Below are 14,721 nucleotides of genomic sequence, written 5' to 3' on the forward strand. Positions count from 1 at the left end.
AATGCATTGACCAATCGCCGAAAGGCGCATGAAAGTATTTCCCAAAATCCTCTATTCTCGATGACATACTAAGGAGTTAGTTCGGGAGAACGACGATCTATGGGCGGTTCATTATATAAAGGGAAGCAAGCGGTTAAAAACGGGCGTCGATAGAGCCAATGCACAGGGATGAGAACTTCTAGTATGACAGACATATGTACAGGGTTATACACTTTTAACTCCTCAGACCACACGTGTTGACAATATTGTAAACAACTAGTGGCATGCACACTTCCACTCAGTCAGTTACCATACCTCGGCAATATTTTCCCCATTCAGTTCGGTGCACAGTTTGTGTATCCATGAGTCTACGGTTTCCTCTAATCCACAAGCAGGTGGCTTGCACACGATAAACGAACGAGATGATGAGCCTTCCAGTTACAGATGCAGTTTCACTTGCCAGTCTCTTTCTGCCATTTAATTCTATCTTTACGAACATGATCCAGCGGAAAATAGAAAATTCAACTCCAAACCCTTTCCAGGTCGTTGTGCCTATACAATTCTCGTTCTCGCCTGTACCTGTACCATCTCTACTTTGGGCGATGGAGCTTAGAACAACCGTGTACATCTTTTTCTCAGCAACTTGCAAACGTACAGCCAAATCAATTTATTTGCCAGTTGAATCCTATCTTCATGGGAAAACACACACACTTGTTGTGGTGGTTGAGTCATCATAGTTAACTGCAGCTGCACGACGTACGAATGGACTTGAAGGCATCTCGTTTGCAAGTCGCGGGACTTACAGCGGCAGTCAGTTCTCACTGCTGGGATCAAGAAGCAAAACAGTACAACACGAAAAAGCCACACTTGAGAAAAGAACGGGGGCTCAGCAGCTGACCAGCCCACCGATCAGGTGTCCCCCGTCACTTGCTCCTCCGCGATGTTGAGATGCACCTTCTCGGAGTCGGCGTCGTAGAAGGCCTTAGTGTCTTTGGCATTGTTGGCCGTGCTGTTGGCGATGGTGTTAGCGACGGTGGTCTCGGCGGTGGTAACGGCAGGGGTGCAGTTGTTGTCGTTGCCGTTATTCATGGGCGAGCGGTTGATGACGGAGGGTTGAGCCTCCACGCTGGTGTACTGGGTATTACAGCTGTTGGAAGCGGTCTCGCGCCGGCCCAAGAAGAGACAGGGCAGCACCTTCTTGAACTCCTTCTTGAAGTTGTCGTTTATCCAGGCGTACAGGAAGGGGTTGTAGACGGTGGAGCTCATGGCAATTGCGTGGGCGATGAAGAAGATGAGCGTGAAGTAGGACCAGGAGTCCACGGAGTCTTCGTACTCGCGCACGAGCAGGACGACGTTGAGGGGCATCCAGCACAGCATGAAGATGACCACCATGGCGATCAGCATGTAATTGGTGCGCTTCTTGCGCCTGATCTCCTGCTCCTCGCGCTCACGCGACCGCGCGCCGCTCCCGATCTTCACCTGCACCAAGACAAAACGTTTGTGGTCAAAACAAGCGTGTGTTTGTGTGTTTTTGTGTGTGTTTTTGTGTGTGAGTTTTCACAAAGATAGGTCACAACAATATGAATTTTTAATGATTGAATCTACACGATGGTAAACAAACAGTGCAAGTAATAACAATTTGAGTGTTTCATATTTCAGTCGTCAAAACGTTTGTCATAATAATATCAATTTGTTTAAAGTTGAGTCGTCACGAAGGAATAGGTTTGGTTAAAGCTATCTTAATATTGAATAATTATGTGTGTCTTCACGAAGGCGAAGGATAAGTAATGACAATGTTTAATATTGGAAGTTGCCCGCTTGTCATAAACAATATTATCATAATTTATTTGAGCATGCAAAATATGGGACATAACAAAAATATGTAATATTTGAATCGACACGAAGAGGAAGTGTTGGGCAAGACAATATTTCAGTGTGTTCTATTCTTTGTTTCTTACTTTGTTTCTTAATCAATCAATATGAAGCTTATATAGCGCGTATTCCGTGGGTACAGTTCTAAGCGCTTGTCGAAGAGTTGTCAACACAGGACTAACAAAGAAACTAACATCTACAGACGGACACGAACCCTATCACACACTAGAAAACCCTGATAACCATACAACAAACAACTGTTTAACAACAATGTACACATCAATAGCTAGGTCCAAACAAAATAATATTAAACACAAAGAAAACACCTCTCACAGAGCACAGCACAAGAATGTCTTTTGGGGCACAACACATCACGTCGAGCACGTGTTTCTTTCATTGTTTATGTCTTCTTTATTTATTACACCCCCGGTATAGGGGTGTGTATAGGATTCGGTCGATGTGTTTGTTTGTTTGTGTGTTTGTGTTCGCATATAGATCTCAAGAATGAACGGACCGATCGTCACCAAACTTGGTGAACAGGTTCTATACATTCCTGACACGGTCCTTACAAAAATTGGGACCAGTCAAACACACGGTTAGGGAGTTATTGGTGGATTAAGATTCTACAAGGACTTATAGAGGGACATATTAATGGTCAAAGGGAAATAACCTTCTCAGTTGGTGGCAGTGAGAATGGTAAGGACGGGGGTGTTTTTCCTACCTCGGAGGAATTTCTTGTTTCTCTCTGCCTTTCTGCCTTTCTGTCTGTCTGTCTGTCTGTCTGAATGTCTGTTTGTCTGCATGTCTGTTTGTCTGTTTTTCAGTCGGTCTATATGTCTTTCTTGTCTTCTGTTTTTCTTTGTTTGTTTGATTTTCCTTTCTGTACTTCTTACTTATTTATTTATGTTTTTGCCTTTGGACACATAAGGGCCCGTTTACGCAAACCTGCAGGGAAGAGATGAAAGTACCGTAATAGCAAACTTTCACACACACTTTAAAGAGGTTCTGATGTGTTACCATTCGAAAATGCTAAGCTCTCCACTATTACTAAAAGTACACTAAATGAGACAGTGACAAAAGATCAGATGTCATGTCTACTGTACCGAATGACACACGATTGCTGACATTTCACCATTGCCAAAAGAATAAACAAATAAGAAGTAGGTAGAAAATGAATGTGAAAACTGACTTTAATTGTTGATCAGTATTTTCTATACCACTAACTAATAATCTACGCACACACAGCTGTTTGGCAAATGTATGTTTCATGGGACACACTGACATGAAAGTGGAAGATTTGTTCCCTCTAGAGAAACTACATATCAAGTTACACTTGTTGTGCTCTTACATTCCAGTTGACAATTAATTGTTAACGCATGTTATTAGAAAAAAAATAGAACGACAACAAATTAGATAGAATGAAAAATGTACTGGTGATGTCATTTGGGACATACTGACATGAAAACGTCACCTTTTGTCGTTCAATCTACTGTACTTGTAAACTGCTTTGGTGAACATTGGAAGTGAATGCAAATATCACAGTTTACTTTTTACATTTAGTCAAGTTTTGACTAAATGTTTTAACATAGAGGGGGAATCGAGACGAGGGTCGTGGTGTATGTGTGTGTGTGTGTGTCTGTGCGTGTGTGTGTGTAGAGCGATTCAGACCAAACTACTGGACCGATCTTTATGAAATTTGACATGAGAGTTCCTGGGAATGATATTCCCGGACATTTTCTCTTTTTTTCGATAAATACCTTTGATGACGTCATATCCGGCTTTTTGTAAAAGTTGAGGCGGCACTGTCACACCCTCATTTTTCAATCAAATTGATTGAAATTTTGGCCAAGCAATCTTCGACGAAGGCCGGACTTCTTTATTACATTTCAGCTTGGTGGCTTAAAAATTAATTAATGACTTTGGTCATTAAACATCTGAAAAATGTTAAAAAAAATTTTTTTTTATAAAACGATCCAAATTTACGTTCGTCTTATTCTTCATCATTGTCTGATTCCAAAAACATATAAATATGTTATATGTGGATTAAAAACAAGCTCTGAAAATTAAAAATATAAAAATTATGATCAAAATTAAACTTTCGAAATCAATTTAAAACCGTCGCGATATAACCTTGAATGGTTGAAAACGACGTTAAACACCAAATAAAGAAAGAATCAATTTAAAAACACTTTCATCTTATTCCTTGTCGGTTCCTGATTCCAAAAACATATAGATATGATATGTTTGGATTAAAAACACGCTCAAAAAGTTAAAACGAAGAGAGATACAGAAAAGCGTGCTATCCTTCTCAGCGCAACTACTACCCCGCTCTTCTTGTCAATTTCACTGCCTTTGCCACGAGCGGTGGACTGACGATGCTACGAGTATACGGTCTTGCTGAAAAATTGCATTGCGTTCAGTTTCATTCTGTGAGTTCGACAGCTTGACTAAATGTTGTATTTTCGCCTTACGCGACTTGTTTGTTTATCCGTATACACCGTTGCATCTAATTTCATATCTTTTTGTTATCATATTTTTCTTGGTGAGCTAGACTAAGTGCTCTAATGCTTTGCTCAATAACTGTCCTATATGTGGCTTGTCATCATTATCCAAAACATTGACATACACAAATACTCCAAACCAGTCTGTACATAAAGCAAGTAGACAATCTAGGGTCGAAGCACGCAATCTTACAGCAGTAACACTCCGCCTTTTTCATGCACATCTAACCTAATGGGGGTTAGATCGAACCTATATACTGTCCTGACAGAGTGGAGGGTGCCCTCAGGCTAACCCTGCCGGTCAGAGGAACATCATTGAAGAGAGGGGTAGGGAATTGCGGGGGGGGGGGGGGGGGGGGGGGGGGTGGGGGGGATATTGACAAAGCTATCAAATTATCAAATGATTCTCGCACTGAGAATCTAGTGTCTCTTCGATCCACGCTACTCTAAGAATCTGGACGAAGCAATCACGAAGAGATTCAATTTGTGTCTGCTGATCTGGCTTTGTATCTTATTGTAAAGGAGCTGGGATAAAAAGGACTTGCGACGTGGTGGTTGTTTATAGTGTGTGTGACAAGAAGGTTTTGGGTAGCGCGGTTTGCATTGAGTTACAGCATGTGTGTTCCTTCAGAGGGAGGACAAGCAGAAGAAGAAGAAGAAGAAGAAGAAGAAGAAGAAGAAGAAGAAGAAGAAGAAGAAGAAGAAGAAGAAGAAGAAAAAAAAACCCCACAAAAACCGAGGATCACGAACCCGAACAAAAACAAGAACAAAATGTAGAACAAGAAAAACAAGAAGAACAAGAGAAATAACAAGAAGAACAAGTCGCGTGAGGTGAAATTACTGCATTTAGTCAAGCTGTCGAACTCACAGAATGAAACTGCATTTTTTCCCAAGTCTGTAATGCATCGTCTGTACGTCCCCCGCTCATGGAAAAGGCGGTGAAATTGACAAGCCTGTATAGCGCGGTAGTGGTTGCGCTGAGCAGGTTAGCACGTACGCTTTTCTGTATCGATCTATATTCTTTTTAACTTTCTGAGCTTGTTTTTAATCGAATAAATCGAATAAAAACAAGCTCATATTTATATCATATTATTTATATAATTATACTAAAAACATATTTATATGTTTTTGGAATAAGAAAATGATGAAGAATACGATGACATTATTGTTGGATCGTTTAATAAATTTTCAGATTTTTAATGACCAACATCATTAATTCATTTTTAAGCCTGCCATGCCAGCTCAAATACAATACGGCCTTCGTCGACAATTGCTTGACCAAAATTGCAGTCAATTTAGTAAAGAAATGAGGGCGTGACAGTGCCGCCTCAACTTTCATTAGAGAGAAAATGACTTTTTTTGCAGATGTTTCAGACATGTTTAAAAAGGAAGATGGTGATATAGTGTTGTGTGGAGATTTTAATTGTGTCATGAGTAATGAGCTCGACATAATAAGTGGAGAGAAACATTCAAACGTTGTTGTGAAACAATTTAATGACCTGGTGAATGAATGTGATTTATACGATGTATGGAGAATGCATAATTTAGATAGAAAAGAATTTACATGGTCAAAAAATATTCCATTTGTGGCAAGAAGACTTGACTACGTTTTTAGTAGCTTAAGTGTGTTTGAAAAGATTGTTGATTGTGACATAATCTCTGTTGCGACGTCGGACCACAGAGGCTGTAGTATTCATATTAAACTATCTGATGTCGTAAGAGGAGAGGGTTATTGGAAATTTAATAAATCTCTGTTGCATGATGTGAGCTTTGTTGATCAAATGAACAAAATGTTTGACACATTTCAACATGATGTTGAAGAGGATTGTCAACTTGGTTGGGAATTATTGATAATGAGAATCAAGGACTTTTCCCAAAATGTTAGTAAGTTTAAAAGTTTTGAAATTAAAAATGATGTTGCAAAACTGTATGGTGAATTAAATGAGTTGGATAAAACCCTTGGGATCTCCCCTGGCTGTATTCAAACGCAAGGTAAACGGCAGAAGGTCAAGCTGCGGTTAGAACTGTTAGAGCAGCGTAAATCTCGTGCAGCACAGGTGCGTGCAAGAGTTAAATGGATCGAGCAGGGTGAAAGGAACACACCTTTTTTTCTTGGGTTAGAAAAGGCGAGAGCAAACGCAAAAATAATGGAAAGTGTAAAAGATGATAACGGACGAATTGTTACAACGCAAGAAGATATTATTCTCGTCCAAAAAACGTATTTTGCTGATTTGTATAAACGGAAAATTGATGAGGGAAACATGAGCTTAAAAATTGACACTTTTTTGGATGGAACAAAGGTTTTAAAAATAAATGATCAGCAGAAAGACAGCTGTGAAGGGGAAGTGGTAGAAGGAGAAGTTTTGTCAGCTCTAAAGCGTATGAATAATGGTTCTGCGCCTGGAATTGATGGATTAACAGTTGAGTTTTATAAGTTTTTTTGGAGGAGCCTAAAAAGGTATATACTTGCGTCTTTTAACTCTGCTTTTAAGAATGGAACTCTATCTAATTCACAGTGTAAAGCGGCAATTACACTGATTCATAAAGGGAAGGATTTATCAAGAAATGATTTAAAGAATTGGAGACCTATTTCACTGACCAATACAGATTATAAGTTATTAGCGAAATGTTTAGCTCTTCGGCTCTCTGATGTTGTAGGGAGTGTTGTGAATGAGGATCAAGTTGAGTATATAAAAGGTAGACGTGTCTCAACCTTATTGCGATTAGTTGATGATGTTTTAGAACATGCAGATTTACATAATAAGCCTGGATTGATGGTGTCAATTGACTTTTTTCATGCATTTGATTGCATCTCCAAAGAGTTTATGTTGAAGATGTTTGAAAAATTTGGTTTTGGAACTGATTTTGTGAAATGGGTTGATGTTTTGATGAAAAACGCAAAAAGTTGTGTAAACTATTGTGGTTGGTTATCTGAATTTTTTAATATTGATTCCGGAATAAGGCAAGGGTGTCCTTTTTCCGCACTAGCCCTCGTATTAGCAGTTGAATTGTTAGCAATCAAAATTCGAGAGGCCAAAAATATAAAGGGTATGTCATTATGGAACAACGGAGATATGAATAAAGTTTTGAAAGTATTGTTGTATGCTGATGATGTTACATTGTTTTTGCAAGATGAACATGACATGTTCCAAGCCCTGGCTTTGATTGGTAAATTTTCAGAAATATCAGGTTTGAACATAAATCACCAAAAATCCAAACTAATGTGGTTTGGGTCGCGGAAGAATTGTAGGAATGAGTGTTGCGGTTTTGCATGTACAGACAAAATGAAAATTCTAGGTGTATATTTCTGTAATTACATGCGTGCGTCAAAAGTGAAAGAGAATTGGGAAGAGAGAGTGAATGTTGCAAAAAGGCTCATCTGCGTGTGGGAGAAAAGGAATTTGAGCATTATTGGTAAAGTCTGTGTATTCAAAACGTTTATTCTTCCACATTTTGTCTATATAATGCAGGCGCTGATTGTACCAGACGACGTTCTAACTGAAATTAATAGGTTAATGTTTCGCTTCGTGTGGCGCAAAAAAGACTGCAACAGAAAAGCATTTGAAAAGGTGAAAAGAACTGTTTTATGTAACGAAGTAAAGCAAGGTGGATTAAATATGATTGATTTGCGTCAGATGCAGTGTTCCTTTTTGTTAAGCTGGGTTGTGAACCTAACTCTGTCTAATGAAGACCAGAAATGGTCATGGCTCCCAAAAGCACTGTTTTTCCGTTTTGGGAGTCGCTTTGAGTGTTTTTTTGCGAACATTAATAGCAAACCATTTAAAGGATTGGACAGTATTAAATCGGAATTTTGGTCCGCTGTGTTGAAGGCATGGCTTGATAACAATCAAGTCGATAATAATGGTAATTCTGTTTCCGGTTTGTTGTGGAACAACAAAGATATAATTTGTCAAGGAAACCCACTCTTTTTTTGCGGATTGGATTAAAAGTGGTATAATGTATGTGAGCGATGTGTGTGAGAATGGACGTTTTTCTACCTATGAAGAAGTGTGTGAAAGAACTGGCTACACTGCAAATAGATTGCTTGAGTACAATGTTGTTGGAATAGCTGTACATCTCCTTTTAAGAAATATCGATATAAACGATGTAAATTGTTCAGTCTGTGACATTCCGACCTTCTGTGGGAAAAAAGTTAAATCAGTAAAAGAAATTCGAAAGATTCTGGTAGGAAAACAATACAGCCAACCCTGTTCAGAAGGATTTTGGAGAAGAAAATTAGGATTTGAAATTGACGAAAAGAATTGGAACTTAGCAGCCACTGTCACTAGTGAAGTTCGATTACGTGTACTGCATTGGAAAATATTGCAAAACATTTATCCAACTAATATTTTGTTGTGTAAAATGAAAGTGAAGGGTGATAAAAACTGTACATATTGTAAGGATGAACTTGATGTATTGGAGCATTTTTTCTTTGAGTGCCCAACAGTGCTCAGGTTTTGGAAATATATTGAAATGTACATTTTAGTAAACATTGGTGAAAGAATTAGGTTGAATGTTACAGATGTGCTTTTTGGTATAAAAAGTAACAGCAAAAATATGAAGAAGATTAATCACATTATTTTAATCGCAAAGATGTGCCTAAGCATTTTTAAAAAAACCGATTCACGATTAACACTGGAAATTATTTTTGGAAATCATGTTGTTTTGAGATTTCGTTAGTCTGAAGTTTTATTAATTAAAAACAAATTATTGTTTATTTTCTTTGATATAATGTAAAGACAGCCATACATTATGATGCGAATATTGTTTTAAAAAAAATCAATATATGATGTCATATGATCAACACACAAAAAAAAAAACTTTCATTAAAAGGCGGGCACGACGTCACCAAAGACATTTATCGGAAAAATGAAAAATAGTCTGGGGATATCATACCCAGGAACCCTCATGTGAAGTTTTATAAAAAAAAATCGGTCTAGTAGTTTTCTCTGAATCGCTCTAAACACACGCACAGACACAAATACACACAGACACACATACATCACGACCCTCGTCTCGATTCCCCCTCTATGTTAAAACATTTAGTCAAAATTTGACTAAATGTAAAAACGAGATAAACACAAATAATACAACATGAAGAATAACAATTATAATAAGAATAAGACTGCGACGACGACAATCATGAAAGAGAAAATGGATACATGTATTTTTTTAAATGAAGGTTTTTATAGCATAGCTCAACATATAAATGTCGGCATTCGTTTTCATCTGGAACGGGTGGGGGGGGGGGGGGGGGGGGGCGAGGAGGACAATTATTAGAAAAGTGTTTGCGGCATACTCTGCGATTACGTAATGCGACAATGTTTAAGAAGATGCAAGAATAAATGTATGAAGCATACTGTCATCTTCAAAACTGCAATGCCGTAGAATATCATTTGCCATGAACGACACAAATGCGAAGGCGCATGAGGAAAACTTGACATAATTATTTGAATTATTTTACCAAACGAATGTTTAAGGTCATGAACGTCAAGAATGTCATAAACTGGAACGACGCTGAGTAACATGCAATGTTTATTCTATCGCTCCTACTATAGAAATGTCAAGATGCTGATTTCACTGGGGTCTAACACCCAGGTTTTGGGAATTCATATCAATAAGGCACATGATTTGCACAATGTGCCCACATGCATACAAATGTGTGAGCTAAATTCCCTTTAGTTCAGCTTTAATAAATCAGTTTTTGTGTGGATTGATTTAACCCCTAAACAACAAAAACAAATCAAAATAAGTGGGGATCAGTATATACCTTTTACCTATCGACGGTTTTCCGCAAGTCTACTCTTCAAAAGTTCAACGTATCAGTTTGCATCGTGGAGGTATGTTAGCTGGAGTCTATCATTTTTTCAGTGTAACGATTTTTAAACAAAATCCAGTGAGCACCGTTCATGTCCATTCAACACTCACATCATAAGTTTTCCCCCGGGATGTTTTGCACACACAAAATCACAGTAGGACCACCCCCCTTTCCCCCTAAAAGCAGAATCTTCCCACATGTTTCGCATTACTCAATACATCTGACTACCGAAAATGATTCTGAAACAACACTTACAGTCGTGTATTCACGTTCATGCAAAACCGTTAGTTTTAGTGTCATAATTATCCTGGAATCTCTTTGAAACATTTTCGGGCTATGTTACCACCTGCTCCTGTGACCATTAAGAAAGCCAAGAAAACGCTTCAACCATGGCATCGTAAGAGAAAAATGCTCACGATCAATCAGCTATGCTAATAGCTGCGCCTCTAAAAGCGACAGCCTCCCGTTGGCTTGTTTGTACTGGACGGCTCACAAGGGGTTGGGGAAGTTTACTCTGCAATCTGTCGACAGGATGGCATCTAGAAAAAAATTACTGGACAATTTAGTCTTCAAGGCCCAAGAAGTGTTTTCTGAGCAATTGCCGGCAGCCACATCATTGCTGCTTCAAAAGGATCGTTGCTGCGGTTAATACTAATTTGCAAGTTTGAACAGCTCTTCAACTTCCGTTGCACAATGCTGACAGTTTGGGAAGGTGGCAAACACGAATATCCCTCCGAAAAGGAAGGATGCGGTTGTTTGTAAGGAAGTTGGTTCAAAGCGCATATAATTGTCGATTTAGATAACTATGTGTGTGTGTGTGTGTGTGTGTGTGTGTGTGTGTGTGTGTGTGTGTGTGTGTGTGTGTAAACTTACACGCATGAGTGTGTGTGCTTGTGATTTCATTGAAAAGAGAGAGAGAGAGAGAGAGAGAGAGAGAGAGAGAGAGAGAGAGAGAGAGAGAGAGAGAGAGAGAGAGAGAGGTTACACAAATGCACAATTAGGCACACAATCCACACCCACACACACACACACACAGGCACACACGCGCGCACACACACATTATGCACACACATGATTCACCAACGTAACAGACACACACACCCACATACACGCACGCACGCACTAACACACACACCCACACACACACGCATACACACACACACACACACACACACACACACACACACACACACATACACACACACATTATACACACACATGATTCACCAACGTAACAGAACACTTTATTTTCACAGCCTAGCAACAGAAGCCCCCTGGGAGTCTGATATCCAATCTTGACGTGAAACGTCTCCAATAGGCAACGGACGCCAGACGGTTCATATGTACTCTCTAGTGCTTGAACAGCGACCGGCAAAGTTAAACCATACAATATGAACAACAGTCAACAGAACAAAATAAACCAACGAAGAACAAATGTTGGTATCGGCAGATAATACATTTACACAGCATTGTCATCATTATGAAGCAATAGCCTACATTAGTTTTCATGACTGTATATTGAAGGTGTTGATACTGAAAGCAAGAATTTGTAATTTAAAAAGTAACTAGTCAGTTTCTCAGTTTAAAACCTAAATAGATTTATATTTTATAGTATTATATGTATAGGTTACAACACGAGCGGTTTTTTATATGGCTTGTATTTCAGTCAAGACCCAGCGGATGAATATCATCGGGAGACACGAGCCTCTGGCGAGTGGCTCTCGATTGATATTCCCGCTGGGTCTTGACTGAAATACAAGCCATATAAAAAACCACGAGTGTTGTAATCTGTATATCCCATTCTACCATCAAACACAAAGTGTAGACTACTAGCGGCACTGTTGCGATCTGTGCAGGGTAAAACTGTTGCCAGCGAGACTTAGCCCTTTTGCAACCTTAAACTAAGTGACCGTCGCTGAAAAAATAAAACGAATGAGTGCATCGATAAGTACGCGGTAACACTACTTTCAGACCATTTAAAAGCTTTAAGTAAAGGTTCATAAGTTGCAAGAAAGTAATGAAGTCGAATAGAAATTAATTTAGTTGAAGCGCACAATTCTTTTGTTTTGCGTTTCAGGTCGGCAGAACAGGCGAAACGGGTTTGGGACCCATTTGGCTTACTCGATTCAGAATTGATTCCACGTTGTTTTTCTCGAACGTGTGTAATTAGGCTTATTGACAGAGAAGCAAATCTTAGGGAACAAATATGTAGGTTTAGATTTAACCATTTGCTCCCTATTTGAAATGTATCTACGTGATAAACTGTTTTGCGAGTGTGTTTGCATGGATGAACTTAAACTGGTATGGGTGAGAGGAAAACGCGACCGACACGTCTGTCACCGCCGATTGATTGCATTTTGAAGGAATATGACTGGATTACGGAAAAATATGTGGACTTACTGCAGAGCCAGGCAAAAGAGTAGACTTGCTCGCAAAACACGTGAAACAGCCGATGTTTGATAGCTGAAGGCGCACACCAAAACACACTACCGACAGATTCTCAAAAGTCGTCTGCTAACGATGCAAGGGGAGGGTACTCGTGTTTTTGTTTTGGTTCGCTAGCATCTGGTTATCTTGTAAGTTGAATGTTCGTTTTTTTCGACCTGCATTGCTTTCATAATGAAAGAAACTTTTGCTTATTGCATCTCATACATCAGATCAGTTCTGAGATTCATTTTTGCGTGCAACTGATATGGTTTTCTGAGCCGTGTAATACGATTTTAGAACTTCATACAAATGTGTCACATTGTTCGGCGCGAGGTCAAAGGTCGGGAGGAAAGTAGTCCTTTGCCCAAATCGGAATCTGCACTATCATATATTTTTTGGAGTCCATGATGTATTTATTGAGCTATAAAAATACAACATATATACCCATACTGAAGTAACAGAGACAAAGAAGGGAGGTCATGGGATATAGAAATATACCTTGCTACATGAACAATTAGTTAGACGCATGGAATATGTGTATCGAGTGAACACTTGATTTCCCTTATTTAAGTCATGTTACGTCAGATAAAGACCACAGCTAATATAATTAAGCGTCTGATTGAGACTTAAAAAAAAGTGCATGTTCTTATGCGTTCTGTTGTAACAAATTAACATAATTCTCATTAAATAGGATCAATTTGTACATGCTATTTGTATTTCTAACGAAAGTATGACATTTAACACAGATCGGGCCAGTCATTGATTGTCTCTACTGCGGTAGTCTAGCGTGTAGATCGAGACATTCAGTGTTCGCCTTGCGATCGAAGAAAACAATTCCTGTTGAGATATGCCTCAAATGTCATATTTTCGTCAACAAAACAAATAACGTAAACAATTTGAAGGTGTTGGCATCTTAAACTTAAAACTAAAATCCGGTTTTGTTTAGTTGTTTGTTGTTGGATTGACTGGTTGATACATTGGTTGTTTGTTTGTGTGTGTGTGTGTGTGTGTGTGTGTGTGTGTGTGTGTGTGTGTGTATGTGTGTGTCAGTGCCAGTGTATGTGTGCTGTGTGTGTGTGAGTGTGTGTGAGTGTGTGTGTGTGTGTGTGTGTGTGTGTGTGTGTGTGTGTGTGTGTGTGTGTTTGGCTTTACACTGGAGAGTCTCGCACATACCTTTCTTCTGTTAGTTTTCTTCCTGCCGTTGGATTGTGTTTGACAGCAGAACGTAATCTCATTTGATATTTCTCTGTTCTAGTAAACTGATTAGTCAGTAAAAAATAAATACGAAGAAAGTGAACTTTAAAGATGAGGTGGTACTTAGCAAAATACCTTAAGAGTACCTCACAACAGGCAATCGTATGAAAGCTCAGACGCTTTAGAAAAACAACAACAAAACAAAACAAATTGACGTCACAGGTAATAGCCAAAACAATAACATGATACACTTTACATAATCATGCCAAGACAAATACCTACTTTGATCAAGTATGAACATTAACAGAACACAAAAACACACAGGTATCACAATCAAACATGTATTCTTAGATGTCTCTCATTACTGTAATGTCATCAATCACATCACATCAGCCAGAACTAGCAGTAAATGCTAAGCGCGGCATATAAAGCACGCACAGAATCATAACACACGTGCATAAGCAGCGAAAGCAGAAAACCAGAACGGTCAGAATGGTGTCGCAGCTGGCAATTTAGAACTGCGACACCCTAAACGAGTAGTAACGGTTATTTCGAAAAATACATATTTGTATCTATGTATTTCTAGATGCAGGTACACAGATCGAAAAACAGAGTCCCCCAACCCCAAAACCTTCGCCCCGCCCACACCCCAATCCCCTTCCTCTACCTGCTAACCTTCCTTTTGTATTAACCATCAACACATCACTCTGCTCACAACAAAAGAAAGTCATCTCGTTGAAGACAATTTGCTGTATTTTATGATAATATGTACACAAATTAATTGTTTACAACGAGAGGAACTTAAGAAACACTGCAGGTACAATCATTTGAAGAAGGCATACACATGTGGTGACTCTTGAAAAAGGAAGGGGTGAACTCGTGGGCTGGGATGGGTGGGGTAGAAACGACGGTAACGGGGCGTGTGTGTGT

General features: G+C 39.1%; 1 protein-coding gene across 1 annotated transcript; it reads right to left on the bottom strand.

Moving 5' to 3' along the window:
- Positions 1-888: 888 nt before the first annotated feature.
- LOC138983124 (prolactin-releasing peptide receptor-like) lies at positions 889-2,223 on the bottom strand. Its single transcript, XM_070356533.1, has 2 exons — positions 2,185-2,223; positions 889-1,458 (listed from the first exon to the last, which is right to left on the bottom strand). The coding sequence occupies exons 1-2, from the start codon at positions 2,221-2,223 to the stop codon at positions 889-891; spliced, it is 609 nt and encodes a 202-aa protein (XP_070212634.1).
- Positions 2,224-14,721: the final 12,498 nt, after the last annotated feature.

The sequence above is a fragment of the Littorina saxatilis genome, linkage group LG12 (genome assembly GCF_037325665.1).
Source record: "Littorina saxatilis isolate snail1 linkage group LG12, US_GU_Lsax_2.0, whole genome shotgun sequence".
Lineage (NCBI taxonomy): Eukaryota > Metazoa > Mollusca > Gastropoda > Littorinimorpha > Littorinidae > Littorina > Littorina saxatilis.